Source organism: Ascaphus truei, chromosome 22 (assembly GCF_040206685.1).
Source record: "Ascaphus truei isolate aAscTru1 chromosome 22, aAscTru1.hap1, whole genome shotgun sequence".
Classification (NCBI taxonomy): domain Eukaryota; kingdom Metazoa; phylum Chordata; class Amphibia; order Anura; family Ascaphidae; genus Ascaphus; species Ascaphus truei.
In genome coordinates, this window is record NC_134504.1 from 5,587,436 (window position 1) to 5,615,218 (window position 27,783).

The 27,783-nt window shown below is 57.7% G+C and overlaps 1 protein-coding gene across 3 annotated transcripts; it reads right to left on the reverse strand.

Annotated features, from left to right (window-relative positions):
* Positions 1–302: 302 nt before the first annotated feature.
* MFSD11 (major facilitator superfamily domain containing 11) lies at positions 303–27,411 on the reverse strand. 3 transcript variants are annotated; one of them, XM_075579740.1, is made up of 15 exons: positions 26,901–27,411; positions 25,758–25,921; positions 25,437–25,694; positions 24,225–24,280; positions 22,615–22,722; positions 21,300–21,379; positions 19,627–19,723; positions 19,466–19,524; positions 14,058–14,205; positions 11,780–11,820; positions 11,020–11,085; positions 7,681–7,806; positions 6,382–6,556; positions 4,798–4,933; positions 303–1,229 (listed from the first exon to the last, which is right to left on the reverse strand). In XM_075579740.1, the coding sequence occupies exons 3-15, from the start codon at positions 25,530–25,532 to the stop codon at positions 1,065–1,067; spliced, it is 1,353 nt and encodes a 450-aa protein (XP_075435855.1). In that variant the 5' UTR covers positions 25,533–25,694; positions 25,758–25,921; positions 26,901–27,411; the 3' UTR covers positions 303–1,064. The 3 variants fall into 3 exon arrangements, with proteins under 3 accessions (XP_075435855.1, XP_075435854.1, XP_075435856.1); XM_075579739.1 differs by having other exon boundaries at positions 25,437–25,921; XM_075579741.1 differs by having other exon boundaries at positions 25,437–25,921; positions 26,890–27,411.
* Positions 27,412–27,783: the final 372 nt, after the last annotated feature.

Here is a 27,783-nt window from a genome sequence, read left to right on the forward strand (position 1 = left end):
ATAGTCCCACAGGAGCCCAGTGTCACATTGCATTCTGGGCAGTAATAGGGACAGGGCGCAGACAGCGTCACGCTCCCGTGCTTCCCTACGGAGTACCAAGTACTAGTACTCTAGTAACAAGATGGCAGCCCCCACAGCCCCCAGCCGAGCGCTCACTCTGGGTATAGCAGCAAAAACCTCAGCACACCGGCCAGGCCCCCCCCCTGTGCACCCCCACCCTCTGCTCACCGGCAACCCCCCCTCTGCACCCTCCCCCACCGGCCAGGGGCAACCCCCCCTCTGCATCGCCCCCTCCCCCCCGCCCCACGAGTCCAGTAACACTTTGCCACAGACCCCAGGACGCTGGCGGGTTTACACTTCTCCCTGCTACAGGGGCCTGCAACGCATTCGGACAACAAAAATGGCATCTTCCTTCAAAATTTGTCGTACTGTATAAGGGTGCAGAGTATCACTGTGCACTCCCACTCCCTTTAAGCTCATTTGGTTTAAAAAACAAAAAAACACAACAGAATTTGCATTAGCCTCATCCACGCAGACCCATGCCAGGCCTGCCATACTAATTAGCCTCATCCACCCAGACCCATGCCAGGCCTGCCATACGAATTAGCTTCATCCACGCAGACCCATGCCAGGCCTGCCATACTAATTAGCCTCATCTACCCAGACCCATGCCAGGCCTGCCATACTAATTAGCCTCATGCATGCAGACCCATGCCAGGCCTGCCATGATGCAGAAATTTGATACCGCCTAATCCACAGCAACCACGAACAGGCAAGTTTTTTTTAGGGTGTCCTATTGGCACGTGGTAGTCACTAGCGATTATTCAGGTTGTGGGGTTCAGCGGCTGTAATTACTGGGGTGCTTCTATGATGTCAGAGCCTCTGCGGTATGTGCAGAACTGGCCAAATTCAAAGGGTCCCCCAAAAATGGAAGCGACCCCTGTGAGTTCCCCGCGGCCGGCGCCGGACTCTCTGTCCCTTCTCCTCCGCCCCGCCTCCGCCGCCTCCGCCCCGCCGCCACACGGAAGAGCTGCTCTGGGCTCCCGGGGTAGGGGGAGCCTGCGTCAGATGCCGCTGTAGCGGGAACCCTGGGGTCCCAGGCTGGCCGCACCCCACTCCACGAAGAAGAATGAGACGGTGCCGGAAAGCCCAAATATCACCATGATGAGTAACTGCCATGGCAAGAGGAGGTAGTTACTGTAGAAGAAAGCAACCGCTGCACTGATGGACTGAAAGAGAGGGGAGAGGGAGAGAGAGAGAGGGGGGGGGAGAGAGAGAGAGAGGGGGGGAGAGAGAGAGAGGGGGGGAGAGAGAGAGAGAGAGGGGGGGAAGAGAGGGAGAGAGAGAGAGAGAGAGAGAGAGAGGGGGGAGAGAGAGAGAGGGGGGAGGGGAGAGGGAGGAAGAGAGAGAGAGGGAGAGAGAGAGGGGGGGGAGAGAGAGAGAGGGGGAGAGAGAGAGAGGGGGAGGGAGAGAGGGGGAGAGAGAGAGAGGGGGAGAGAGAGAGGGGGAGAGAGAGAGAGGGAGAGAGAGAGGGGGGGGAGAGAGAGAGGGGGGGGATAGAGGGGGGGGGAGAGAGGGGGGAAGAGAGAGAGGGGGGGAGGAGAGAGAGGGGGGGGGAGAGAGGGGAGGAGAGGGAGAGAGAGAGAGGGGGGGGAAGAGAGAGAGAGAGGGTGGGGAGGGAGGAGTGGGGAGGGGAGGCAGGGGAGGGAGGTTTGGGTAGGGGAGGCGGGGGGAGAGAAGGTGGAGGAAGGAGGCGGGGGGGGAGAGAAGGTGGAGGAGGGGAGAGGGAGAGAGGTGGGGGAGGGGAGCGGGAGAGAGGTGGAGGAGGGGAGAGCGAGAGAGAAGGTGGAGGAGGGGAGAGAGAGAGAGGTGGAGGAGGGGAGAGGGAGAGAGGTGGAGGAGGGGAGAGGGAGAGAGAAGGTGGAGGAGGGGAGAGGGAGAGAGAAGGTGGAGGAGGGGAGAGGGAGAGAGAAGGTGGAGGAGGGGAGAGGGAGAGAGAAGGTGGAGGAGGGGAGCGGGAGAGAGAAGGTGGAGGAGGGGAGCGGGAGAGAGAAGGTGGAGGAGGGGAGCGGGAGAGAGAAGGTGGATGAGGGGAGAGGGAGAGAGAAGGTGGAGGAGGGGAGAGGGAGAGAGGTGGAGGAGGGGAGAGGGAGAGAGAAGGTGGAGGAGGGGAGAGGGAGAGAGGTGGAGGAGGGGAGAGGGAGAGAGAAGGTGGAGGGGGGGAGAGGGAGAGAGGTGGAGGAGGGGAGAGGGACGGTGGAGGAGGGGAGAGGGAGAGAGGTGGAGGAGGGGAGAGGGAGAGAGGTGGAGGAGGGGAGAGGGAGAGAGAAGGTGGAGGAGGGGAGAGGGAGAGAGGTGGAGGAGGTGAGAGGGAGAGAGAATGTGGAGAAGGGGAGAGGGAGAGAGGTGGAGTGCTGGTTACTGACAGTCAAATCATTCCAATCTATTCTCATCAATTTAAAGTTTGAATCAAAATCATTTTCAGGATCCCCCCCCCCCCCAGTATTGTGTTCCCCAACTATTTAAATCGCTGTTATTCTATCCTCCTGTTTAGTGTTTAGCCCTGTATTACTGTATCGCTGTATCGCTGTATCACTTTTACTGTATCACTGTATCACTTTTACTGTGTCACTGTATCACTGTATCACTTTTACTGTATCACTGTATCACTGTATCACTGTATCACTGTATCGCTGTGTCGCTGTATCACTTTTACTGTGTCACTGTGTCACTGTATCACTGTATCACTTTTACTGTATCACTGTATCACTGTATCACTGTATCACTGTATCGCTGTGTCGCTGTATCACTTTTACTGTGTCACTGTATTACTGTATCACTGTATCACTTTTACTGTGTCACTGTATCACTGTATCACTGTATCACTTTTACTGTGTCACTGTATCGCTGTGTCGCTGTATCACTTTTACTGTGTCACTGTATTACTGTATCACTGTATCACTGTATCACTTTTACTGTGTCACTGTATTACTGTATCACTGTATCACTGTATCACTGTATCACTGTATCACTTTTACTGTGTCACTGTATTACTGTATCACTGTATCACTGTATCACTTTTACTGTGTCACTGTATCACTGTATCACTGTATCGCTGTGTCGCTGTATCACTTTTACTGTGTCACTGTATTACTGTATCACTGTATCACTGTATCACTTTTACTGTATCACTGTATCACTGTATCACTGTATCACTTTTACTGTGTCACTGTATTACTGTATCACTGTATCACTTTTACTGTGTCACTGTGTCACTGTATTACTGTATAACTGTATCACTTTTACTGTGTCACTGTGTCACTGTATTACTGTATTACTGTATCACTTTTACTGTGTCACTGTATTACTGTATCACTGTATCACTGTATCACTGTATCACTGTATCACTGTATCACTTTTACTGTATCACTGTATCACTGTATCACTGTGTCGCTGTATCACTTTTACTGTGTCACTGTGTCACTGTATCACTTTTACTGTGTCACTGCGTCGCTGTATCGCTGTATCACTTTTACTGTGTCACTGTGTCACTGTGTCACTTTTACTGTGTCACTGTGTCACTGTATCACTGTATCACTTTTACTGTGTCACTGTGTCACTTTTACTGTGTCACTGTGTCACTGTATCACTTTTACTGTGTCACTGTGTCACTTTTACTGTGTCACTGTGTCACTGTATCACTGTATCACTTTTACTGTGTCACTGTGTCACTGTATCACTTTTACTGTGTCACTGTATCACTTTTACTGTGTCACTGTGTCACTGTATCACTGTATCACTTTTACTGTGTCACTGTGTCACTGTATCACTTTTACTGTGTCACTGTGTCACTTTTACTGTGTCACTGTGTCACTGTATCACTGTATCACTTTTACTGTGTCACTGTGTCACTTTTACTGTGTCACTGTGTCACTGTATCACTTTTACTGTGTCACTGTGTCACTGTATCGCTGTATCACTTTTACTGTGTCACTGTGTCACTTTTACTGTGTCACTGTGTCACTGTATCACTTTTACTGTGTCACTGTGTCACTTTTACTGTGTCACTGTGTCACTGTATCACTTTTACTGTATCACTGTATCACTGTATCACTTTTACTGTATCACTGTATCACTGTGTCACTGTATCACTTTTACTGTGTCACTGTGTCACTGTGTCACTGTATCACTTTTACTGTGTCGCTGTGTCACTGTGTCACTGTATCACTTTTACTGTGTCACTGTATCACTGTATCACTCTCCCGTGTTTAAATGCAAAACTGTTAACCCTTTGCTGCAAGAGGAAGCTTGCAAAGCACATAGGGCCGCATAACCCCCCATTAAACATGACCCCCCATTAAACATGACCCCCCATTAAACATGACCCCCCATTAAACATAACCCCCCATTAAACATGACCCCCCATTAAACCCATTAATCGGGATTCCCTAACCTCCGATACGGGTCTTCAACAGGTCAGGTTTTCAGGATATCCCAGCTTTAGCCCCCCCACAACAGATGGCTCAATCAGTCCCTGCTTCAGCACAGATGGCTCAATCAGTCCCTGCTTCAGCACAGGTGGCTCAATCAGTGGCTCAGTCTTCTGCTTCAACTGATTGTGCCACCTGAGCTGAAGTAGGGACGGATTGAGCCATCTGTGCTGAAGCAGGGACTGATTGAACCACCTGTGCTGAAGCAGGGATATCCTGAAACCCTAACCTGTTGGTGGCCCTTGAGGACCGGAGTTGGCCATGGCTACTAGCGCTGTGGCAGACGGCACAGTGTTCCCTCTATTACCTGCACAAACTTGAAGATGGCGAAGGCTGGGGCGCTGTCCTCGGCGTACAGGAACCCCAACATGCTGAGCAGCTGAGTGTTGAAGCAGCTGTCCCCCAGTCCCAGGAGAAAGCTGCAGAAAAGGGCCAGGCTTTTGCTGCAAGAGAGATGCGACCCGATAAATGCACGCTGATCAGAGAGGGGGGGGACGCAGAGAGAGGGGGGAGACGCAGAGAGGGGGGGGGGAGACGCAGAGAGAGGAGAGAAGAGGAGGAGAGAGGGGGAGACGCAGAGGGGAGACGCAGAGAGAGGAGCGAAGAGGAGGAGAGAGAGGGGGGAGACGCAGAGAGAGGGGGGGAGACGCAGAGAGAGGGGGAGACGCAGAGAGAGGGGGGAGACGCAGAGAGAGGGGGGAGACGCAGAGAGAGGGGGGATACGCAGAGAGAGGGGGGGCGACGCAGAGAGGGGGGAGACGCAGAGAGAGGGGGGAGACGCAGAGAGAGGGGGGAGACGCAGAGAGAGGGGGGAGACGCAGAGAGAGGGGGAGACGCAGAGGGAGGGGGGAGACGCAGAGAGAGGGGGAGACGCAGAGAGAGGGGGAGACGCAGAGGGAGGGGGGAGACGCAGAGAGAGGGGGGAGACGCAGAGAGAGGGGGGAGACGCAGAGAGAGGGGGGAGACGCAGAGAGAGGGGGGAGACGCAGAGAGAGGGGGGAGACGCAGAGAGAGGGGGAGACGCAGAGAGAGGGGGAGACGCAGAGAGAGGAGGAGACGCAGAGAGAGGGGGAGACGCAGAGAGAGGGGGAGACGCAGAGAGAGGGGGAGACGCAGAGAGAGGGGGGAGACGCAGAGAGAGGAGGATACGCAGAGAGAGGGGGAGACGCAGAGAGAGGGGGAGACGCAGAGAGAGGGGGGAGACGCAGAGAGAGGGGGGAGACGCAGAGAGAGGAGGAAACGCAGAGAGACGGGGGAGACGCAGAGAGAGGGGGAGACGCAGAGAGAGGAGGAGACGCAGAGAGAGGGGGAGACGCAGAGAGAGGGGGAGACGCAGAGAGAGGGGGGAGACGCAGAGAGAGGGAGAGACGCAGCATCATCCCTTGCAGCTTCCAACTGACCCGTGTGACCCGGACTTTTAAATGGAGCAGAGATACTGGCACCCCGCCCCCCCCCCCCCCCCATGGTATGTGTCTCCGAAAGCAGGGGGTCCCCGGAGTAGGACATTCCCGGGGGCTCCGCTTCGGAGACCCGATGAATAAACACGGGCCGTTTATCTCGCGGCGGACACCTCCGCCTCCTCCCGCCGTGCCCACAAGCCGCAGAAACGCGCGCCACAAACCCGCGAAGGCGTCGCGCCGGCAGCAACGCCGCCGCGTCGGAAAGACGGTTCAAATCCCGCCGTCCGCTCCTTGCGAGCGCACACAAACACCAGCTCGCCTCCTTGCGCCACTACAAAATCAGATTGTAAGCTCTGCGGGGCAGAAGCCCGCCGCGCACGCTCTCCGCGCCATACAAGAAGGCCACTTGCGATTTGCGCTATTAATAGCCAAGCAATCAGAGGGGCTGGTACAGAAACGCAGAGTGACGATGAATGGAAGGAGTGTGGTACCTGGGATCCATGAATGCGTGGTTGTATGTCCCTTCCCGGGAGGCGATTGGTGCGTCACTGGGCACATTGAGGAATATCAGGTAGAAGGCCAGTATTTGCACCACGATTCCCAGGAGAACCACTGGATTCCTCCCGAAGCGGTTACTCTTGCTGAGAAGGCCGAATACTGTTCCTCCTGCAACAGGGGGACAGGGAGAATATGCAGAGGGGGGGGTGTGGATATCTTTATGTATTTAGCACCATCCCTGTACGCAGCGCGTCACAGCAGTGACACGCGGGGCAGAATAATATAACGCGGAATTGGGGATAAGCGCTTCAGTTATAAAAGTAACAGTAGGAAAAACCAAGAGCTTACAATCTAAGTGGTAAGTAGAAGGACCGTACAGAGGCAGTAGGAAGGTGTGCAGGTGAGTGCGTCTGCAGGGGGCCAAGGCCGATGTATGAAGGGTGTAGTATCAGCCACGGGGCTACTCGTATGCTGCGTTACCGAGGTGTGTTCAAGATGGATAGAGAGGGGGCTGGTCGGGTATTAAGGGGAAGGGCGTTGCAGAGGTGCAGGGCGGTCAGTGAGAGAGGTTTAAGGCGGGAGAGGGCTTTAGATACAAAAGGGGCAGAGAGAAGCTTGAGCGGAGCGGACGAGTCGGGATGGCGCATAGCGACGCATAATAACGGATAAGGGAGGGTGGAGACGGAGAACAGGCAGGTCTTTATTCAGGCGGAGGGTATAATAATGTACGGGGGGGTGGGATATTTTTATACGCACAAGAGAAGAGACTGCAACAGTTAAATGGACCGGTCCTGTAACAGTTAAATGGACCGGTCCTGGAACTCTTCATTCTACAACCCAAACCAGGCCTGGGACCGCCGTCAGCGAGAAGTCAGTCTCTGCTATTCTCACACTTTTGTTATTTTTGCTTATTAAACATTTTAAGGAAAACATTTTTTAACGCTCCAATTCTTGCATTTGAAGTCGATGACTCGGACACCATTTTTGGGGGTTTTCTTGCAATATCTGAATGGTTTTTTTACACTGTGCTTTAATTCCCAAGCCACATTCATCCCACTACAACAGGACTGGCCAGCTCCAGTCCTCAGGGGCCACCACACAGGTCAGATTTTCAGGATGTCCCCGTTTTAGCACAGGTGGCTCAATCAGCGGCTCAGTCGAAGACTGAGCCGCTGATTGAGCCACCTGTGCTGAAGCAGCAATTTCACCTCCTGTGCTCAAGCAGGATATCCTTAAAACCTGACCTGTTGGTGGCTCTTGTGCCATTGACTTGCCGTGACGGAAAGACCAACCTAGAATTTCTCCGAGGCCGACAAATATGCCAGAGAGACCGATGAGGCTCTTGGCTTCCGCTCCGAAACTGTTCATGGACCCGATGCAGGTTCCGTACACCCCGGAGTAGAAGGTGAGCTCCAAGCCTGGAAAACAGGAGCGGTTAGACCAGCACATCCTGCACGGCATAAAGGCAAAGAGTGGAGACCGTAAGCACATATGGTAAGCGCCGGTATATATAACATTGGGAACAATGGTTTTGTGGTATCGGTTATGCGGAGCTCAGGACATTGGTATGAAGCAGATATGGTAATTGGTGTCTATATACCTGGTTAAGAAGCCCTGTAATTATATTGTGAAATTCTGCGGCACCCCAACCCTCTCTAATAGCGCGTCTGAGATCAGATGCATTGTAAGGAACCCCAACCCTCTCTAATAGCGCGTCTGAGATCAGATGCATTGTAAGGCACCCCGACCCTCTCTAATAGCGCGTCTGAGATCAGATGCATTGTAAGGAACCCCAACCCTCTCTAATAGCGCGCCTGAGATCAGATGCATTGTAAGGAACCCAACCCTCTCTAATAGCGCGTCTGAGATCAGATGCATTGTAAGGAACCCCAACCCTCACTAATAGCACGTCTGAGATCAGATGCATGGTAAGGAACCCCAACCCTCTCTAATAGCGCGTCTGAGATCAGATGCATTGTAAGGAACCCAACCCTCTCTAATAGCGCGTCCGAGATCAGATGCATTGTAAGGAACCCCGACCCTCTCTAATAGCGCGTCCGAGATCAGATGCATTGTAAGGAACCCCGACCCTCTCTAATAGTGTGTATGGGATCAGATGCATTGTAAGGAACCCCAACCCTCTCTAATAGCGCGTCTGAGATCAGATGTATTGTAAGGAACTCCAACCCTCTCTAATAGCGCGTCTGAGATCAGATGTATTGTAAGGAACTCCAACCCTCTCTAATAGCGCGTCTGAGATCAGATGTATTGTAAACTCTTCTGTACAGTATTTGGAACCATTTGCAAATGACCTGAACATTACATCCCCTTTAGGGACCCCCGTGGGAACCCCAAACTGCTATATACACATATATTGGAGTCCTGACATTTTAAGCTTTATAGATTGTAAACCACAAATAAACATCTAAAATGTATACATAAAAATAAACATATATACCCGCGAATAACTACAAAGCATTATTGCTTCAACACAATGCGCGCGGAGAGCGGCTACAAAGTATCAAAGCCAATTTGTCATTGAAGGCGAGACAGAGATAAAACGCTCAGCCTTATCATTTCCTAAAAATCTAATACCAAAAGCAATAAAACAGAAACAGCGGGTAAATATTCACAGCCGACACCGTGAAATATGAACAAATAAAAGAAAAAACTAAAATATATGGTGTGTGTGCCCCCCCCCCAACCGTCAGGTAACCCCGGGGCGGCGGAGAAAAGAACAGGTCCGCTCCCGTAATCCGTCTTCTCACCATAAATAGTGGGTAATGGATTCTGAAGATGGCTATTTACTGCGCGCGGCGCGCTCCTCTCCTATTGGGCGGCTCTGTTTTTCTATTAGCCTACTGGCCCCTTCCTGCTGTTCTATTAAATGTCTCGTTAGCGGCTTGTCCCCGGCAAGCGGCGGAGATGAACGATGGAGGGGTCTTTAAGATTCAGGCCGGGTGTGAAGAACGGCGCCTCAGACTCATTCTGTATCGGCGTCTGCGGACCTTTTGTCAGCTAATCTTCCACTGGATGGATAGCTGAACTGTTCCGGTTTCTTTCATTGTGGCGTTAAATGAAGCGTTTCAATGGCTGCTGTCCTACTGCACTCACCCACCATCAAGGCCAGGCACTGCCATCTACTGCACTCACCCACCATCAAGGCCAGGCACTGCCATCTACTGCACTTACCCACCATCAAGGCCAGGCACTGCCATCTACTGCACTTACCCACCATCAAGGCCAGGCACTGCCATCTACTGCACTCACCCACCATCAAGGCCAGGCACTGCCATCTACTGCACTTACCCACCATCAAGGCCAGGCACTGCCATCTACTGCACTCACCCACCATCAAGGCCAGGCACTGCCATCTACTGCACTTACCCACCATCAAGGCCAGGCACTGCCATCTACTGCACTTACCCAACATGAAGGCCAGGCACTGCCATCTACTGCACCTACCCACCATCAAGGCCAGACACTGCCATCTACTGCACTTACCCACCACCATTTATAACGAGGAGCACCAAATGATTGCCAGCGTAGGTAAGAATGCAGAATAATACATCGTCACACGCTTTACATCTATCTATATATATATTTCTCAAACCGTTGTATGTATGTCTCCCTGTCTGTCCTGTGTCTCCCTGTGTCTAGGGGCAATCACATTGGACCTTTGGCCCGTCACTCCGCCTCAGGCCAATGAGATGGCTCCCTTGGCCCGCCCGCCCCCCTCTCATTGGCCGGTGTGGTCACACACACACACAGACACACAGACACACAGACACACAGACACACAGACACACACACCTCCTGCCCAGGTAAGTAACTAAACCGCCGCCTCCCCTCCCAGTGCACCCCTGCCGCCGCCTCCAACCCCTGCGCCTCTGCCCCTCCTTCCGGCATTGCCTCCAAGCTTACACCGCGGCTGCTAGAGTCAGCGGGGGAGCGGACAGCCGGCCGGGAGAGCGGCCACGACAATTTCAAACACGCTGCCTCCTATCCACGTGGGAGCAGGCGGATGAGGGAGCGGCCGACGCATGCACGCGCCCCCGGAAGGTTTCGGGGTTGGGGGGGGATACGACCGGCAGACAGTGGGGGAAGGGGGAGCCAGCGGCCACATGATACATTAATTGTCACTTACCTCCCCCCCTCACCTCCCCCCCCTCACCTCCCGCACACCCCCCCCTCACTTCCCCACCCCCCCCCTCACTTCCCCACCCCCCCTTCCTCCACCCCTCCACTCCCCTCTCCCCCCCCTCCCCTCCTCTCCCCATCCCCTTCCCTCCCCCCCCTTCCCTCCCCCTTTTTCCCCCCTTCACCTCCCGTCACCCCCCCCTCCACCTCCTGTCACCCCCCCTCCACCTCCCTTTACCCTCCCCCTCCCTTTACCCCCTTTACATCCCGGGCAACGCCGGGTATATCAGCTAGTATACAAATAATTTAAAAAAAGAGAAAGAAAAAAAAGTTAGAAAGTAGTATTGCGGCGAGATACCTTATCTCCTATTTCCCCTTATTCTGCAGCGGGATTGAATTATTGGACGAGATCGATAATAATATAAACGATTTGAACAGATTAAGGCGTTTCCGTGCGCACAGCGCCCGCCGCTAAGGAACGAGGTGGTTACCTGTGTACGCCATTAACACGCTGAGCAGCAACATCTCCTTAGTGATGGACAACTTCATGCAGCTGGCTGCAGAGAGAGCACAGGGGTGGGAGGTTAGATTCTGGGGGCGCAGAGATCTGCAATACAGAGTCTGGGGGTTCCCTACATATGGGGTTGCAAAGCTCTGCAATACAGAGTCTGGGGGTTCCTTGCGTCTGGAGGCGCAGAGATCTGCAATACAGAGTCTGGGGGTTCCCTGTGTCTGGAGGCGCAGAGATCTGCAATACACAGTCTGGCGGTTCCCTGCGTCTTGTGGCACATAGATCTGCAATACCGAGTCTGGGGGTTCCCTGCATGGAGGCGCAGAGATCTGCAATACACAGTCTGGGGGTTCCCTACATATGGGGGTGCAGAGCTCTGCAATACAGAGTCTGGGGGTTCCCTGCGTCTGGAGGCGCAGAGATCTGCAATACACAGTCTGGGGGTTCACTACATATGGGGGTGCAGAGATCTGCAATACAGAGTCTGGGGGTTCCCTACATATGGGGGTGCTGTGCTCTCCAATACAGTCTGGGGGTTCCCTATATATGGGGGTGCAGAGCTCTGCAATACAGAGTCTGGGGGTTCCCTATATATGGGGGTGCAAAGCTCTGCAATACAGAGTCTGGGGGTTCCCTGCGCCTGGAGGTGCAGAGCTCTGCAATACAGAGTCTGGGGGTTCCCTGCATGGAGGCGCTGAGCCCGGCGGGTTCCGTGGCTCATACAGTGAGCAGACACTTACTGAAAGCGCCCAGCGCTTTGGTTCCGTGGCTTGGTGAAGACCTGCAATTAAAAACAGAAGAGAAAGGGGGAGCTGAGCGGAGGAGACGCCGGGCGGTTCAGTCACCCCAGGACCCGGGTGCAAGACTAGGAACCAAGTCACGCGTTCCCCAACCTCTGCGCCCCTCCCCCCCCCCCACCAGCTGACCAATACGCCAGAAATTCATTGCCGGACTCCCTGGCACCGCAGGAGTTACAAATCCTTTAGCAACGGCAATAACACACCAAGACATTACGTGTGATAGAGGGGTCTTACTCCTTATAGAGAGGAGCACATTTTTGTTTTAATAGGTTTGAAGCAGGGGGTCTCCGGAGCTGAACCCCATTAATTTCAGCTCCGGGGGTCCCCTGCTTCCCGAGATACAAACCTCTGTAAGCGGTGCCGGTCCGATCTCTCCTCGGTTTAAATGTCCCGGTAACATGTAGGAAGCTGTAACCTGGACATTTAAACTTCAGGGGCATGCTGGCAGCTCATTCGCAGGTCAGTATCTCTGGAAGCCGGGGGGTCCCCGGAGCTGAAATTAACGGGGTTCAGCTCTGGGGGACCCCTTGCTTCCAACCTATTTTTTTTTAAAAATAAGAATTTTGAAATCAGTCCAGATTATTAATAATTTTTGCTGGTTTGGGGGACGGATTTGGCCTAAAATATCCGGGGAATCCCGGGGAATGGATGAGGCCCGCTGCGCCCCGATCTCTTCCTTCGCGGTTCTGCGGTGCCCTCTTCTGCTGAAACACGTGCGATGCCGCCGAGCCCCGGGAGGCGCGGCGTGAATACCAGCGGGGCGCCGGGACCGGGGACACACGCAGCATGCGACCCTCCCGCACCCCTCCAGCCGCTGCGCTCTCGGCGAGGTGACGATACTCGGGGATGGGGAGAGGGCTCGGGGGCCTCACGTTGACCTGTCTGCCTCTGCTCCTATGATATTCTTTCCTCTGGGCCGGGCGACCAGATTATCGAAAGTAAAAAACCCCGGGACACTATTTTATTTATATTATTTCTAAAACAATAACTAGTCTCAAATATATATATATTCTAATGGTATTTGTCTAATAGCGTCCCCGTTTATGCTGCATTATTGATGTATTTCTATCTCCCATCATTTTTTCCTCTCTCCACCCCCCCACTCCCCCATCCCTCCATTCTCTAACCCTCGTCCCATTCTCTCCCATTCCCCCTCCATCTCTCCTCATTCTCCAATCACCCTCCATCTCTCCCCCTCTCTCCCCATTCCCCTCTCCCTCCATCTCTCCCCCTCTCCCCATTCCCCTCTCCCTCCCTCTCCCCCCCTCTCCCCCTCTCCCCATTCCCCTCTCCCTCCATCTCTCCCCCTCTCCCCATTCCCCTCTCCCTCCATCTCTCCCCCTCTCCCCATTCCCCTCTCCCTCCATCTCTCCCCCTCTCCCCATTCCCCATTCCCCTCTCCCTCCATCTCCATCTCTCCCCCTCTCCCCATTCCCCTCTCCCTCCATCTCTCCCTCCATTCTCCTCTCCACCTCTCCCACTCTCTCCGGATGAAGGTCTATGTTTGTCCTGCTAATCATTTATGACTGACCCCACGAGAGGTGTCCCTGTATATCCTTGGGGACGAGTGAGAGGTGTCCCTGTACATCCTTGGGGACGAGAGGTGTCCCTGTACATCCTTGGGGACGAGTGTTTACATGCTCAGCACCCGACATCCACAATGGAACTACAAACGCCACTGCCCATGTTGATAGCGGAACCCAGCAGCACCGCTGCCTGTATACGTCTCCCCTCCCACTGTATTACAGAGACACACACTCACGTCTCCCCTCCCGCTGTATTACAGAGACACACACTCACGTGTCCCCTCCCGCTGTATTACAGAGACACACACTCATGTGTCCCCTCCCGCTTTATTACAGAGACACACACTCACGTCTCCCCTCCCGCTGTATTACAGAGACACACACTCACGTGTCCCCTCCCGCTGTATTACAGAGACACACACTCACGTGTCCCCTCCCGCTGTATTACAGAGACACACACTCACGTCTCCCCTCCCACTGTATTACAGAGACACACACTCACGTCTCCCCTCCCGCTGTATTACAGAGACACACACTCACGTCTCCCCTCCCGCTGTATTACAGAGACACACACTCACGTCTCCCCTCCCGCTGTATTACAGAGACACACACTCACGTGTCCCCTCCCGCTGTATTACAGACACACACACTCACGTGTCCCCTCCCGCTGTATTACAGAGACACACACTCACGTGTCCCCTTCCACGCTCTGCCCGCTGTCCGAGGCGGCGTCCTCGTCCTGAGACTCGGCACGGACCGGTTTCCGGATGAGAAAGAACAGGACTGTCCCGGCCAAGCTGATCACGGTGAGGGCGGTGAAGACCGTCCTGCGATCCCTTTCTAATTCGGAGAGAGAGCGAGAGCGAGATCAGCGCCTCTGAAAAGTCGCCGCGCCACTGCGCTTCATCGCGTTCGCACGCTCTGTGGCCCGTGGCTCGCTCACACTATGGACGTGGCCTAAGTCACAACTACAGCAGCGGCCTGTCTCCCTCCGTGTGTCTCCCTCTCCTTCCCGTGTCTCCCACCTCCGTGTAGCGGTCTCCCGAGCGCACGCCGTCTCATATTCGGACATCAACGAACGGAGCCGGAGAGGCGGCGTGTTCTGGGGAGACCGCTACACAGAGGGGGGAGACACGGGGAGGAGAGGGAGACCGCTACACGGAGGGGGGAGACACGGGGAGGAGAGGGAGACCGCTACACAGAGGGGGGAGACACGGGGAGGAGAGGGAGACTGCTACACGGAGGGGGGAGACACGGGGAGGAGAGGGAGACCGCTACACAGAGGGGGGAGACACGGGGAGGAGAGGGAGACCGCTACACAGAGGGGGGAGACACGGGGAGGAGAGGGAGACCGCTACACGGAGGGGGGAGACACGGAGAGGAGAGGGAGACCGCTACACGGAGGGGGGAGACACGGGGAGGAGAGGGAGACCGCTACACAGAGGGGGGAGACACGGGGAGGAGAGGGAGACCGCTACACAGAGGGGGGAGACACGGGGAGGAGAGGGAGACCGCTACACAGAGAGGAGAGACACGGGGAGGAGAGGGAGACCGCTACACGGAGGGGGGAGACACGGAGAGGAGAGGGAGACCGCTACACGGAGGGGGGAGACACGGAGAGGAGAGGGAGGCCGCTACACGGAGGGGGGAGACACGGAGAGGAGAGGGAGACCGCTACACGGAGGGGGGAGACACGGGGAGGAGAGGGAGACCGCTACACGGAGGGGGGAGACACGGGGAGGAGAGGGAGACCGCTACACAGAGGGGGGAGACACGGGGAGGAGAGGGAGACAGCTACACAGAGGGGGGAGACACAGGGAGGAGAGGGAGACCGCTACACGGAGGGGGGAGACACGGGGAGGAGAAGGAGACCGCGACACGGAGGGGGGAGACACGGAGAGGAGAGGGAGGCCGCTACACGGAGGGGGGAGACACGGGGAGGAGAAGGAGACCGCGACACGGAGGGGGGAGACACGGAGAGGAGAGGGAGGCCGCTACACGGAGGGGGGAGACACGGGGAGGAGAAGGAGACCGCGACACGGAGGGGGGAGACACGGAGAGGAGAGAGAGACTGCTACACGGATGGGGGAGACACGGGGAGGAGAGGGAGACCGCTACACGGAGGGGGGAGACACGGGGAGGAGAGGGAGACCGCTACACGGAGGGGGGAGACACGGGGAGGAGAGGGAGACCGCTACACGGAGGGGGGAGACACGGGGAGGAGAGGGAGACCGCTACACGGAGGGGGGAGACACGGGGAGGAGAGGGAGACCGCTACACGGATGGGGGAGACACGGGGAGAAGAGGGAGACCGCTACACGGAGGGGGGAGACACGGGGAGGAGAGGGAGACCGCTACACGGAGGGGGGAGATACGGAGAGAGGGAGACCGCTACACGGATGGGGGAGACACGGGGAAAAGAGGGAGACCGCTACACGGAGGGGGGAGATACGGAGAGGAGAGGGAGACCGCTACACGGAGGGGGGAGATACGGAGAGAGGGAGACCGCTACACGGAGGGGGGAGATACGGGGAGGAGAGGGAGACCGCTACACGGAGGGGGGAGACACGGAGAGGAGAGGGAGACCGCTACACGGAGGGGGGAGACACGGGGAGGAGAGAGAGACCGCTACACGGAGGGGGGAGACACGGGGAGGAGAGGGAGACCGCTACACGGAGGAGGGACACACGGGGAGGAGAGGGAGACCGCTACACGGAGGGGGGAGACACGGAGAGAGGGAGACCGCTACACGGAGGGGGGAGACACGGAGAGGAGATGGAGACCGCTACACAGAGGGGGGAGACACGGGGAGGAGAAAGAGACCGCTACACGGAGGGGGGAGACACGGGGAGGAGAGGGAGGCCGCTACACGGAGGGGGGAGACACGGAGAGAGGGAGACCGCTACACGGAGGGGGGAGACACGGGGAGGAGAGGGAGGCCGCTACACGGAGGGGGGAGACACGGAGAGAGGGAGACCGCTACACGGAGGGGGGAGACACGGGGAGGAGAGGGAGACCGCTACACGGAGGGGGGAGACACGGGGAGGAGGAGGCCGCTACACGGAGGGGGGAGACACGGGGAGGAGAGGGAGACCGCTACACGGAGGGGGGAGACACGGGAAAAAGAGGGAGACCGCTACACGGAGGGGGGAGACACGGGGAGGAGAGGGAGACCGCTACACAGAGGGGGGAGACACGGGGAGGAGAGGGAGACCGCTATACGGAGGGGGGAGACACGGGGAGGAGAGGGAGACCTCTACATGGAGGGGGGAGACACGTGGGAGGAGAGGGAGACCGCTACACAGAGGGGGGAGACACGGGGAGGAGAGGGAGACCGCTACACGGAGGGGGGAGACACGGGGAGGAGAGGGAGACCGCTATACGGAGGGGGGAGACACGGGGAGGAGAGGGAGACCGCTACACGGAGGGGGGAGACACGGGGAGGAGAGGGAGACCGCTACACAGAGGGGGGAGACACAGGGAGGAGAGGGAGACCGCTACACGGAGGGGGGAGACACGGGGAGGAGAGGGAGACCACTACACGGAGGGGGGAGACACGGGGAGGAGAGGGAGACCGCTACACGGAGGGGGGAGACACGGAGAGGAGATGGAGACCGCTACACAGAGGGGGGAGACACGGGGAGGAGAGGGAGACCGCTACACGGAGGGGGGAGACACGGGGAGGAGAGGGAGACCGCTACACGGAGGGGGGAGACACGGGGAGAAGAGGGAGACCGCTACACGTAGGGGGGAGACACGGGGAGGAGAGGGAGGCCGCTACACAGAGGGGGGAGACACGGGGAGGAGAGGGAGACCGCTACACAGAGGGGGAGACACGGGGAGGAGAGGGAGACCGCTACACAGAGGGGGGAGACACGGGGAGGAGAGGGAGACCGCTACACGGAGGGGGGAGACACGGGGAGGAGAGGGAGACCGCTACACGGAGGGGGGAGACACGGGGAGGAGAGGGAGACCGCTACACGGAGGGGGGAGACACGGGGAGGAGAGGGAGACCGCTACACGGAGGGGGGGGAGACACGGGGAGGAGAGGGAGACCGCTACACGGAGGGGGGAGACACGGGGAGAGGGAGACTGCTACACGGAGGGGGGAGACACGGGGAGGAGAGGGAGACCGCTACACGGAGGGGGGAGACACGGTGAGGAGAGGGAGACCGCTACACGGAGGGGGGGGAGACACAGGGAGGAGAGGGAGACCGCTACACGGAGGGGGGAGATACGGGGAGAGGGAGACCGCTACACGGAGGGGGGAGACACGGGGAGGAGAGGGAGGCCGCTACAAGGAGGGGGGAGACTGCTACACGGAGGGGGGAGACACGGGGAGGAGAGGGAGACCGCTACACGGAGGGTGGAGACCGCTACACGTAGGGGGGAGACACGGGGAGGAGAGGGAGGCAGCTACACGGAGAGGGGAGACACGGGGAGGAGAGGGAGGCCGCTACACGGAGGGGGGAGACACTGGGAGGAGAGGGAGACCGCTACACGGAGGGGGAAGACACGGCGAGGAGAGGGAGACCGCTACACGGAGGGGGGAGACACGGAGAGGAGAGGGAGGCCGCTACACGGAGGGGGGAGGCACGGGGAGGAGAGGGAGACCGCTACACGGAGGGGGGAGACACGGGGAGAGGGAGACTGCTACACGGAGGGGGGAGACACGGGGAGGAGAGGGAGACCGCTACACGGAGGGGGGAGACACGGGGAGGAGAGGGAGACCGCTACACGGAGGGGGGGGAGACACGGGGAGGAGAGGGAGACCGCTACACGGAGGGGGGAGATACGGGGAGAGGGAGACCGCTACACGGAGGGGGGAGACACGGGGAGGAGAGGGAGGCCGCTACAAGGAGGGGGGAGACTGCTACACGGAGGGGGGAGACACGGGGAGGAGAGGGAGACCGCTACACGGAGGGTGGAGACCGCTACACGTAGGGGGGAGACACGGGGAGGAGAGGGAGGCAGCTACACGGAGAGGGGAGACACGGGGAGGAGAGGGAGGCCGCTACACGGAGGGGGGAGACACGGGGAGGAGAGGGAGACCGCTACACGGAGGGGGGAGACACGGCGAGGAGAGGGAGACCGCTACACGGAGGGGGGAGACACGGAGAGGAGAGGGAGGCCGCTACACGGAGGGGGGAGGCACGGGGAGGAGAGGGAGACCGCTACACGGAGAGGGGAGACACGGGGAGGAGATGGAGACCGCTACACGGAGGGGGGAGACACGGGGAGGAGAGGGAGACCGCTACACGGAGGGGGGAGACACGGGGAGGAGAGGGAGACCGCTACACGGAGGGGGGAGACACGGGGAGGAGATGGAGACCGCTACACGGAGGGGGGAGACACGGAGAGGAGAGGGACACACAGAGGAGGAGAGGGGGACACATGGAAGGAGAGGGGGACACACAGGGGAGGAGAGGGGGACACACAGGAGGAGTGGGGGACACACAGGGGAGGAGAGGGGGACACACAGGGGAGGAGAGGGGGACACGCAGGGGAGGAGAGGGGGACACGCAGGGGAGGAGAGGGGGACACACAGGGGAGGAGAGGGGGACACATAGGGGAGGAGAGGGGGACACACAGGGGAGGAGAGGGAGACACACGGGGAGGAGAGGGAGACATTCCAGAAGGATGGCAAGCGGTAAAACAGGCCAGATATTGGGGCTAGCCCTGCTTCAGCACAGGTGGTGCATTCGACTGCTTGAGCCACTTGTGTTGAAGCAGGGATATCCCTAATAACTGACCTGCGGGTGGCTCGAGGGCTGGAGTTGCCCACTCCTGTACCACGGTTTATAATACCCCACTGTGCTGAAGCAGCGTCTCCGTCTGGTAACAATGACCCCGCGTAACAATCAGGGGAGCCTGGTTCTGTTCCCGGTGTCGGCTCCTTGTGACCTTGGGCAAGTCACTTTATCTCCCTGTGCCTCAGGCACCAAAATCATAGAGTGTAAGCTCTGCGGGACAGGGGCCGTGTCTGCAACATTCCTACGTGCTGCGCACCGTGCGCTGTGCTGTAACTGCGACGCGCTCTGCGTCCCGCGGGGAGAAAGGCGCAGTATGGAATAAGGTGATTATTATGTACAGTACGCACCTGAAATTATATTCTCCCCTTTCCAGGCAACGTAGATGTACAGATTCCCAAAGAGCATGCTGAAAGACACGGGACACGTTACACGTTACCCCGGACACGTTACACCGTGGCGCCTGCGGAACGTTCCGCTGACTGGAACTCCGAGCGGCGGCAGCACGCACCTGAACTGCAGGAGCGCCCAGAAAATGCCGCTGTTCCTCCCAATGGTGGTCTCGTCGGAGTTGACGGTCAGACAGGTTCCTTGGGCGGTCCAGAGCACTGGACGAGCGGCAGCGAGAGAGCGGCAGGGACGAGAGGGACAAATCAGACACAAGGAGCGTTACCGGAGACCGCGTAGCCGGCGGAGATTCTGCGTTCTATTGGGGGTTGGGGCTAGCTGGTGAGGGGGTTAAGGGGGGTGAGGGGGGTGAGGGAGGTAAGGGGGGTGAGGGGGATAAGGGGGTCCAACGAGACGATGGGTTCGGGAGCCTGAACTGCAGGTAAATAAATATCTTCCAAATGACCGCGGCTTCCAATCAGGTTCTTTCATATTGTGCCAGCCATTTATACAGATATGTCAAGTATACAGGATCTCTCTCTGCGCCCTCCCCCTCTCTCTGCGCCCCTCCCCATCTCCCTCTGCGCCCCCCCCCCCCTCTCTCTCTCTGCGCCTCCCACTACCTCCCTCCGTGCCTCCTACTCAGTCCCTCTGCGCCTCCCACACCCTCCCTCTGCGCCTCCCTCTCTCCGCCTCCCCCACCGTGCCTCCCCCACTCCCTGCGCCTCCCACTCTCCATGTGCCTCCCCCTCACTCTCCCTCACTCTCTACACCTCCCACACTCTCTGCGCCTCCCCCACCGTGCATCCCTCTCTCGCTGTGCCTCCTCCTCCCTCTGCGCCTCCCCCTCTCCCTCTCTGCGCCTCCCCCTCTCCCTCTCTCTCTCTGCGCCTCCCCCTCTCCCTCCCTCTCGCTGCGCCTCCTCCTCTCTCTGCGCCTCCCTCTCCCTCTCTGCGCCTCCCCCTCTCTCTCTGCGCCTCCCCCTCTCCCTCCTTCTCTCTCTGCGCCTCCCCCACTCCCTCTCTCTTCCTCTCTGCACCTCCCCCACTCTGTGCCCCCCCACCGTGCCTCCCTCTCCCCCACTCTCTGTGCCTCCCCCATCGTGCCTCCCTCTCCCCCTCACTCCCTGCGCCTCCCCCACCATGCCTCCCTCTCCCCCTCACTCCCTGCGCCTCCCCCACTCTGTGCCTCCCCCACCGTGCCTCCCTCTCCCCCTCACTCCCTGCGCCTCCCCCACCGTGCCTCCCTCTCACCCTCACGCTCTGCGCCTCCCCCACTCTGTGCCTCCCCCACCGTGCCTCCCTCTCCCCTCACTCTCTGCGCCTCCCCCACTCTGTGCCTCCCCCACCGTGCCTCCCTCTCCCTCTCTCTGCACCTCCCACACTCTCTGTGCCTCCCCCACCGTGCCTCCTTCTCCCTCTCTCTGCACCTCCCACACTCTCTGTGCCTCCCCCACCGTGCCTCCCTCTCCCCCTCACGCTCTGCACCTCCCCCACTCTCTGCACCTCCCCCCCACCGCGCCTCTCTCTGCCCCTCTCATTAAGGCCACGATTATAGTGCCAACGGCGCCTTCGGCGGGACGCGCAGCCGAAACAAATACCTGCATTCCGTCGAAGCTGCGCACAGTGCGCGCGACCGTATCCTGGCACGGCAAAAGACTTTGTTTTGGATGCGCCGCCCGCCGGCACTATAATCACGGCCTAAAGGATACCCCCGGCCCAGACTTTAATAGGCCGCGCCCGGCCTATTCCTGACAAGGGGCGCTGCCTTTACACGGGAAAAAAGACGAAGTCTCACCAGCGGCCGCAATCCCGATGAAAACGGAGCAGGTGTAAAAGGACCAGGTCAGCGGCTGGATGAACATGGCGATATAGGCGCTGCGGGAGAACAAGAGGAAGCGCGCGTGAAACGCGCCGGGCCTTTCCTATTCATTTTTACAGCTTCAGAACCCCGGCCGATCCACCAGAACCGCGTTCCTTTGAGCGCCCGGGTTTCTGCTGCCTCCAGGGACGTGGAAATGAACGCCAAATCTGGGGGGGGGGCCACGAGGAAGCTGCAAATCGCATCCTTTGCGGCTCCCTGTTGGACGGCCATTTAAATGCCCCCCCCCCACCCGAGGAAATACTGGGAACTAAACCGGTAAGTGTCGTGGGAATTGGGGGACGTTCCCAGAGCGGGGTGCAACGCCGTAAAAGAAATCTATGGATTTTTGGGCGCGTTTGCTGCTGTAAAGGGGCAATTAATGCCGCTTTTTAATTTTAACGCACAGGTTTGAAGCAGGGGGACTACGCAGCTGAACCCCATTAATTCAGCTCTGTGGGGACCCCCTGTTTCCGGAGATACGTACCCCCCCAGAGTAGGTGCCGGTATTCCCTCCGGCAGGGCTAGCTGGGGTTTAAAGTTTAAAGCTCCCGCGTCACGCCGGCCAATAGGAAGCGGAACCTGATGACATCACGGCTTCCTATTGGCCGGCAGTGTGCGGGGGGAGCTTAGACCCGTCGCCACAATGTGATCACAGCGAGCCGGCTACCGGCGCCTACTATGGAGGTCTCTATCTCCGGAAGCAGGGGGGGTCTCCGGGGCTGAAATTAACGGGGTTCAGCTGCAGCGACCCCCTGCTTCAGTACAATGAGGGGGGGGGGCGGCTTGGATTGCCACTTTAATGTAGGTACGGGGTGCACAATCTTTCTCCCCTGCTCGCGCGCCCCCTCCTTACGTCACGTGATCCCACCGCGTCATTTGACGCGTCGCCAGAAGCCCCCTGAGCGAAGGGACGGGACCTTACAGAAGAGGCCTTCGCTGCTCCCCCAGGAACTTAATCTAAATGCTTTCAGGAAGAGCGCGGGGCCTCTGTAAGCGCCGCCCCCCCCCCCCCAGAAAATCTTGCACCCCCCAGTTCCCCCCCCCATGTATGTGACCGCTTGCTAGCCATCACATCCCCTGACACCCCTTCCTCTGCGCTGGAGGGCTGGGCCTCTCTCTGACGCGCGCTGCTGGTACCGCTGAGCAATGCTTTCCTGCCGGAGGGGGGGAGGGGACCCGCGCACACCCTCCCCCCCGATGTTTGCCCTTTTCGCGGTGGCCATTAAAGAGTTAAACCTGGGCGACTCACCTGTAGAACAAGCCGCTGACGAACATGGACAGCTGGCAGCCGATCAGGGCCACCACGGACGGGGCGAGGAGATTGGACGCCGAGAAGACGCCATATATGATCGCCATGCTGTGACCGCGTGAGGCGGAAGGAGAAGACGTTAGACGTCGGCGCCGATCCGCCGGGAAACATTAATAGGGTCAGTGCAGGGCGTATTCACACGTAAAACGCGTCGGCTAAGGCAGGGGCGCTCAAGTCCCGCCCACCGCGCCCAACAGGTCTGGTGTTCAGGATATCCCTGCTTCTGCACAGGTGGCTCAATTGATTGAGCCACCTGTGCTGAAGCAGGGACGGACTGAGCCACCTGTGCTGAAGCTGGGATATCTTGAAAACCTGACCGACGGACCCCTCAGGATCTACCCATTAGACCAGGGGGTCTCAACGCCAGTCCTCAAGCCCCCCAAACAGGTCAGGTTTTCAGGATATCCCTGCTTCAGCACAGGTGGCTCAATCAGTGGCTCAGTCAAAGACGGAGCCCCTGATTGTGCTGATGCAGGGACTGACTGAGTGACTTGTGCTGAAGCCGGGATATCCTGAAAACCTGAACTGTTGGTGGCCCTTGACGGCCGGAGTCGGCCCACGCTGCCCTACTGTCAAAAAATGAAGACGTATTTGCCCATCTCCCCTGCGTTTTGTTCTTCGCACTGCGTTCCGTCTTCCTAGTGCGCCAGGCTGTACGTACACGCTCCGACATTGCCGGCGCGGAGATCGCGGTTTGTAAAAGGGGCCCGGTGAGAAAACACATGGAAAAGTTCATGCAGACGCTCCCCTCCCGGAAAAAAAAATGTCCGCCCCTAGGTTGGTGTCCGGAGCGGAACCGCGATCATTTCAGTTGGGGGGGTGGGGACCCACTGCTCGGGCCTAGGACGTTTGGCCGCATCGCCGGTCGCCGGCGGAAAAGCTCGCCGTTTGACGCGACGCCGCCATCTTTAAATGTCCCGGCCGCCGCTTCGAATGTCAACGCGCTCGTTGCGCTGAGGGTCCTGGTTAGCTGGCGCGTTCACATCTGGATCTGTGGGCCGGGAACATTCAAAGATGGTGGCGGTGAAGAAATGGCGACATGAGTTCTCCCGGCGGCGAATTGTGATGCGGCGGAGCGCCGTGAGGCGATTCGGTCGCGGCCAAACGCCCCATTCCGCCCCCCTGCTCCCCCGAGATACTTACCTCCGCAGGGGGAGCGACCTGTAGCAGCCGCGCCGGTTTAAATGTCCCGGTCACGCGGGCCAAATCGGGAGCAGCAAGGGATGACATCACGGCTTCCTATCGGCCCGCGAGACGCGGGAGCTTTAAACCCGCCATTTCCATAGCCCCACACAATCCAGCTACCGGCTCCCCCCTACGGAGGTCTGCATCTCTGGAAGCAGGGGGTCCCCGGGGCGGAAATGGACGCGGTTGATTTCCGGAGACGCCCCTCGCTCCAATCCGGTAACTCTAAAAAAAAAAAGCAAAGCGCGTGGGAAACATGTTATTTGTTCCAGATGAAGGTGGAACGCGTGGGGCGATTGCAATGTTAAGACGTTAACACGGCCACCGTGCTGAGCTTGAAGAGCGTGAAACGCGCGCCCGGGTACCTGGTATAGCCGCTGCCGTGGAAGTCCGTGCTGTTCAGGCTGGAGAGCACCGTTTGCTGAGGAAGGAAGAACAGGAAATGACGAGATGTCGCTTGCGCCATGTGACGCCATATTTCTGCGGTGGGAAAAGCCTCATCGCGCTCTGACTTAGATCGTACGACATCCCGGACGCGGCGTCCTCGTGATGGGGGGACGTTTTTATTTACACCGCTCTGACTGTGTGCGCAGCGGTTTACAGATGTACAGTATTGAAGGAGTGCTCAACTCCAGTCCTCAATCCCCCCCAACAGGACAGGTTTTCAGGATATCCCTGCTTCAGCATTGTTGGCTCAATCAGAGCTCCGTCGAAGAGCCACCTGTGCTGAAGCTCGGACGGATTGAGCCACCCGTGCTGAAGCTCAGACTGATTGAGCCACCTGTGCTGAAGCAGCGACTGATAGAGCCACCTGTGCTGAAGCAGGGATATCCTGAATGACCTCTTGGGGTGGAGTTTGAGGACCGGAGTTGAGCACCCAGGTCTTAGCATACAACGCTTCCACTGCAGCCAGCGATTCTGGGTAATGACATGCAAATGAGCACACAGTGCGCCACCTTTTGCTTCTTGCCCATTTGAACATGGGACACCTATAAACGCTTCGGCCTGCCGCATTACACAGCTTTGCCCGCACAGCCTGGGATACAGAAGTGCAGAACCAGCAAACCCGCTCACAGACAGCCTTTTTGGCCCATTTGGGTCTCACCAGTGTGAGGTTGGTTACTACAACACCTACTGCTTCCGTTACATGCTCACAGCGCCGAGTACGTAGGACGCTGGCTTTATATGGATGTAAACAGTGGGCGACTTCCGTTAGGCCCGAGCCTGGGGCGGCACAATTTGGGGACGGCATGCGCGATCGGCCGCTCGTACGCAGGCGCGATTGGCGCACGCACAGCCGGCAACGTGACAACCCCCAAGCGTCGCGTTGCCGGCATCAAACTCCGACGCTGGATGTAATGATTAGGAAAGTTGGGAGGCCGGGAGGCCTGTTAGCAGCAGGTTACAGTAATCCCGGCGGGAGAGGAGACGGGCACGCATTAGCGTTTTAGCAGCAGGCGGACAGAGGAAGGGGCGGATCGCGGCGACATCACTGTGCGCCAACCGACACGTTTTTGTTAGCCACGCCGCGAAGGCGAGATGCGTAGTACGGAAGGGAAGGCCGGCGCCAGACATACCGCGACATTTCCGCAGGTTTGGAAAGCCGTGAACATCAACATGAAGGCAAATCCCAAGATAAAAATGTTCAGCAGCTTCATCCTTTCCGGAGACATTTCTTCCCCCCGCCTAGGAGCGAGACTTCGGGCCTAGGAGCGAGACTTCCCCCCGCCTAGGAGCGAGACTTCGGGCCTAGGAGCGAGACTTCCCCCCGCCTAGGAGCGAGACTTCGGGCCTCGGAGCGAGACTTCCCCCCGCCTAGGAGCGAGACTTCGGGCCTAGGAGCGAGACTTCCCCCCGCCTAGGAGCGAGACTTCGGGCCTCGGAGCGAGACTTCGGGCCTAGGAGCGAGACTTCGGGCCTCGGAGCGAGACTTCGGGCCTCGGAGCGAGACTTCGGGCCTCGGAGCGAGACTTCGGGCCTCGGAGCGAGACTTCCCCCCGCCTAGGAGCGAGACTTCGGGCATTCAGATAAGTAAAATCCGGGGACGTACGACTCCTCCACCCTGAGAACAAAGAAAGAAGAGATTTCGTTTATTCCGACCCCGGAAAATCCGCACTTTAACGTTCTTTAGAAATAACCAACGATTAACCTATTGCGTGCTGCAGGCTCCTTGTATTGTTCCCTGGTGGTCGTTACATACTTCAGTGGGACGGTCACGCGAGCGTCACCCTGGGGTCCACCCGTGGAGAGCGTTATTTTTACATGTCGGAAGCGTAATTGAAAGCTTGAAAGTGGATGCGCCTCAGCCACGAAGTCTTGTGCTGCAGCAGTTTAGGGGTGTATAGGGCTTATTCCAGGGGCGGGCAACTGCAGTCCTCAAGGGCCACCAACAGGTCAGGTTTTCAGGATATCCCTGCTTCAGCACAGGTGGCTCAATTAGAGGCTCAGTCTTTGACTGAGCCACCTGTGCTGAAGCTGGGATATTCTGAAAACCTGACCTGGTGATGTCTTCACTCTACCCCCTTTGTATCTAAAGCCCTCTCCCGCCTTAACCCTTTCTCACTGGCTGCCCCACACCTCTGGAATGCCCTTCCCCTCAGCACCCGACTAGCACCCTCTCTATGCATCTTTAAGACCCACCTTAAGACACACTTGCTTAAAGAAGCATATGAATAGCCCAGCGGCTAATACTATACACCTGATACATAAAGCTTGGCCCCCTGCAGACGCACTTACCAGAACGCCCTCCTACTGTCTCTGTACGTTCTTCCTACCAATTAGATTGTAAGCTCTTCGGGGCAGGGACTTCTTTTCCTAAATGTCACGTATGTCTGAAGCGCTTCTTCCCATCATGCGTTATTTGTATTATGTGTTATTTATATGCTTGTCCTGTGTATTACTGCTGTGACGCGCGATGTACATTAATGGCGCTATATAAATAAAGACATACATACATGTTATTGTCTCCCCCCCGCGGACACAACGTCTGCACGTATTTAACCCCGTACATTTACTACCGATTAACCTCACCCTTCTCCTACCTTCCCGGGAAGCTGGAGACTTCGACCTTATTTTTGGGGGGGCGCTGGTTTTCGGAGCCGGGCGATCACGGGGAAGTGAAGTTTACCGGGTCTCAAGGCTCAGGAGCATTTCGAGTCAGCTGACCTGGCGAGACACATTGTGAGCAGTCAGCTGACGCAGGGGGGAGCCTCGCTTTGCATGCTGGGTAGTGTAGTTCCCCCTGACATCACACATTTGGGGAGTGGGGTTGAGACCGGGCAGGGCTGTATACTTCCGGCACGGCGAGAACTACATTTGGGCGGGTTGGCGGTGCTGTACATACATTGCCGCCTTTAGATTGTAAGCTCTCCGGGGCAGTGGCGCCCTTTGCTTTACGTTGCCATGCACCTGCAGGTCGCCATTATTTGTTACATGTCGGAAGCGTAATAGAAAGCTTAAAAGTGGACGCGCCTCCGTCACCAAGTCTTGTGCTGCAGCAGTTTAGGGGGTGTATACGCCTTATTCCAGGGGTGGGCAACTCCAGTCCTCAAGGGCCACCAACAGGGTCTTCAGGATATCCCTGCTTCAGCACAGGTCGAAGACCGAGCCTCTGATTGAGCCACCTGTGCTGAAGCAGGGATGGATTGGGCCACCTGTGCGGAAGCAGGGACGGATTGAGCCACCTGTGCTGAAGCAGGGACTGAGTGAGCCACCTGTGCTATATATGAATAAAATGCTACTCCCCTCGCTCCTTATTGGTAAGGCGCAGCGGAGAATGCAAAGACAAGGGTGGTGATGCACTGAATAAGCCTGTGGCAGCAGTGGAATACCGACCGGCTGCCGGGAACGCGGGCAGGTCTGCCGTATGGCGGGGGTGTGGGATAAGATGAGGATATTCATACTCATGAGACAATCGGATTAAAA

Bases quoted from the DNA above. Each gene is read 5' to 3' on its own strand.
- MFSD11 (XM_075579740.1), bottom strand. From the start codon at position 25,532: ATGTCTCCGGAAAGGATGAAGCTGCTGAACATTTTTATCTTGGGATTT. The intron at 19,724-21,299 runs GTGAGACTTCGT...CCGCTCGTCCAG, and splicing joins CATCGGGATTGCGGCCGCTG to TGCTCTGGACCGCCCAAGGA. The intron at 19,525-19,626 runs GTGCGTGCTGCC...CGTGTCTTTCAG, and splicing joins TGGGCGCTCCTGCAGTTCAG to CATGCTCTTTGGGAATCTGT.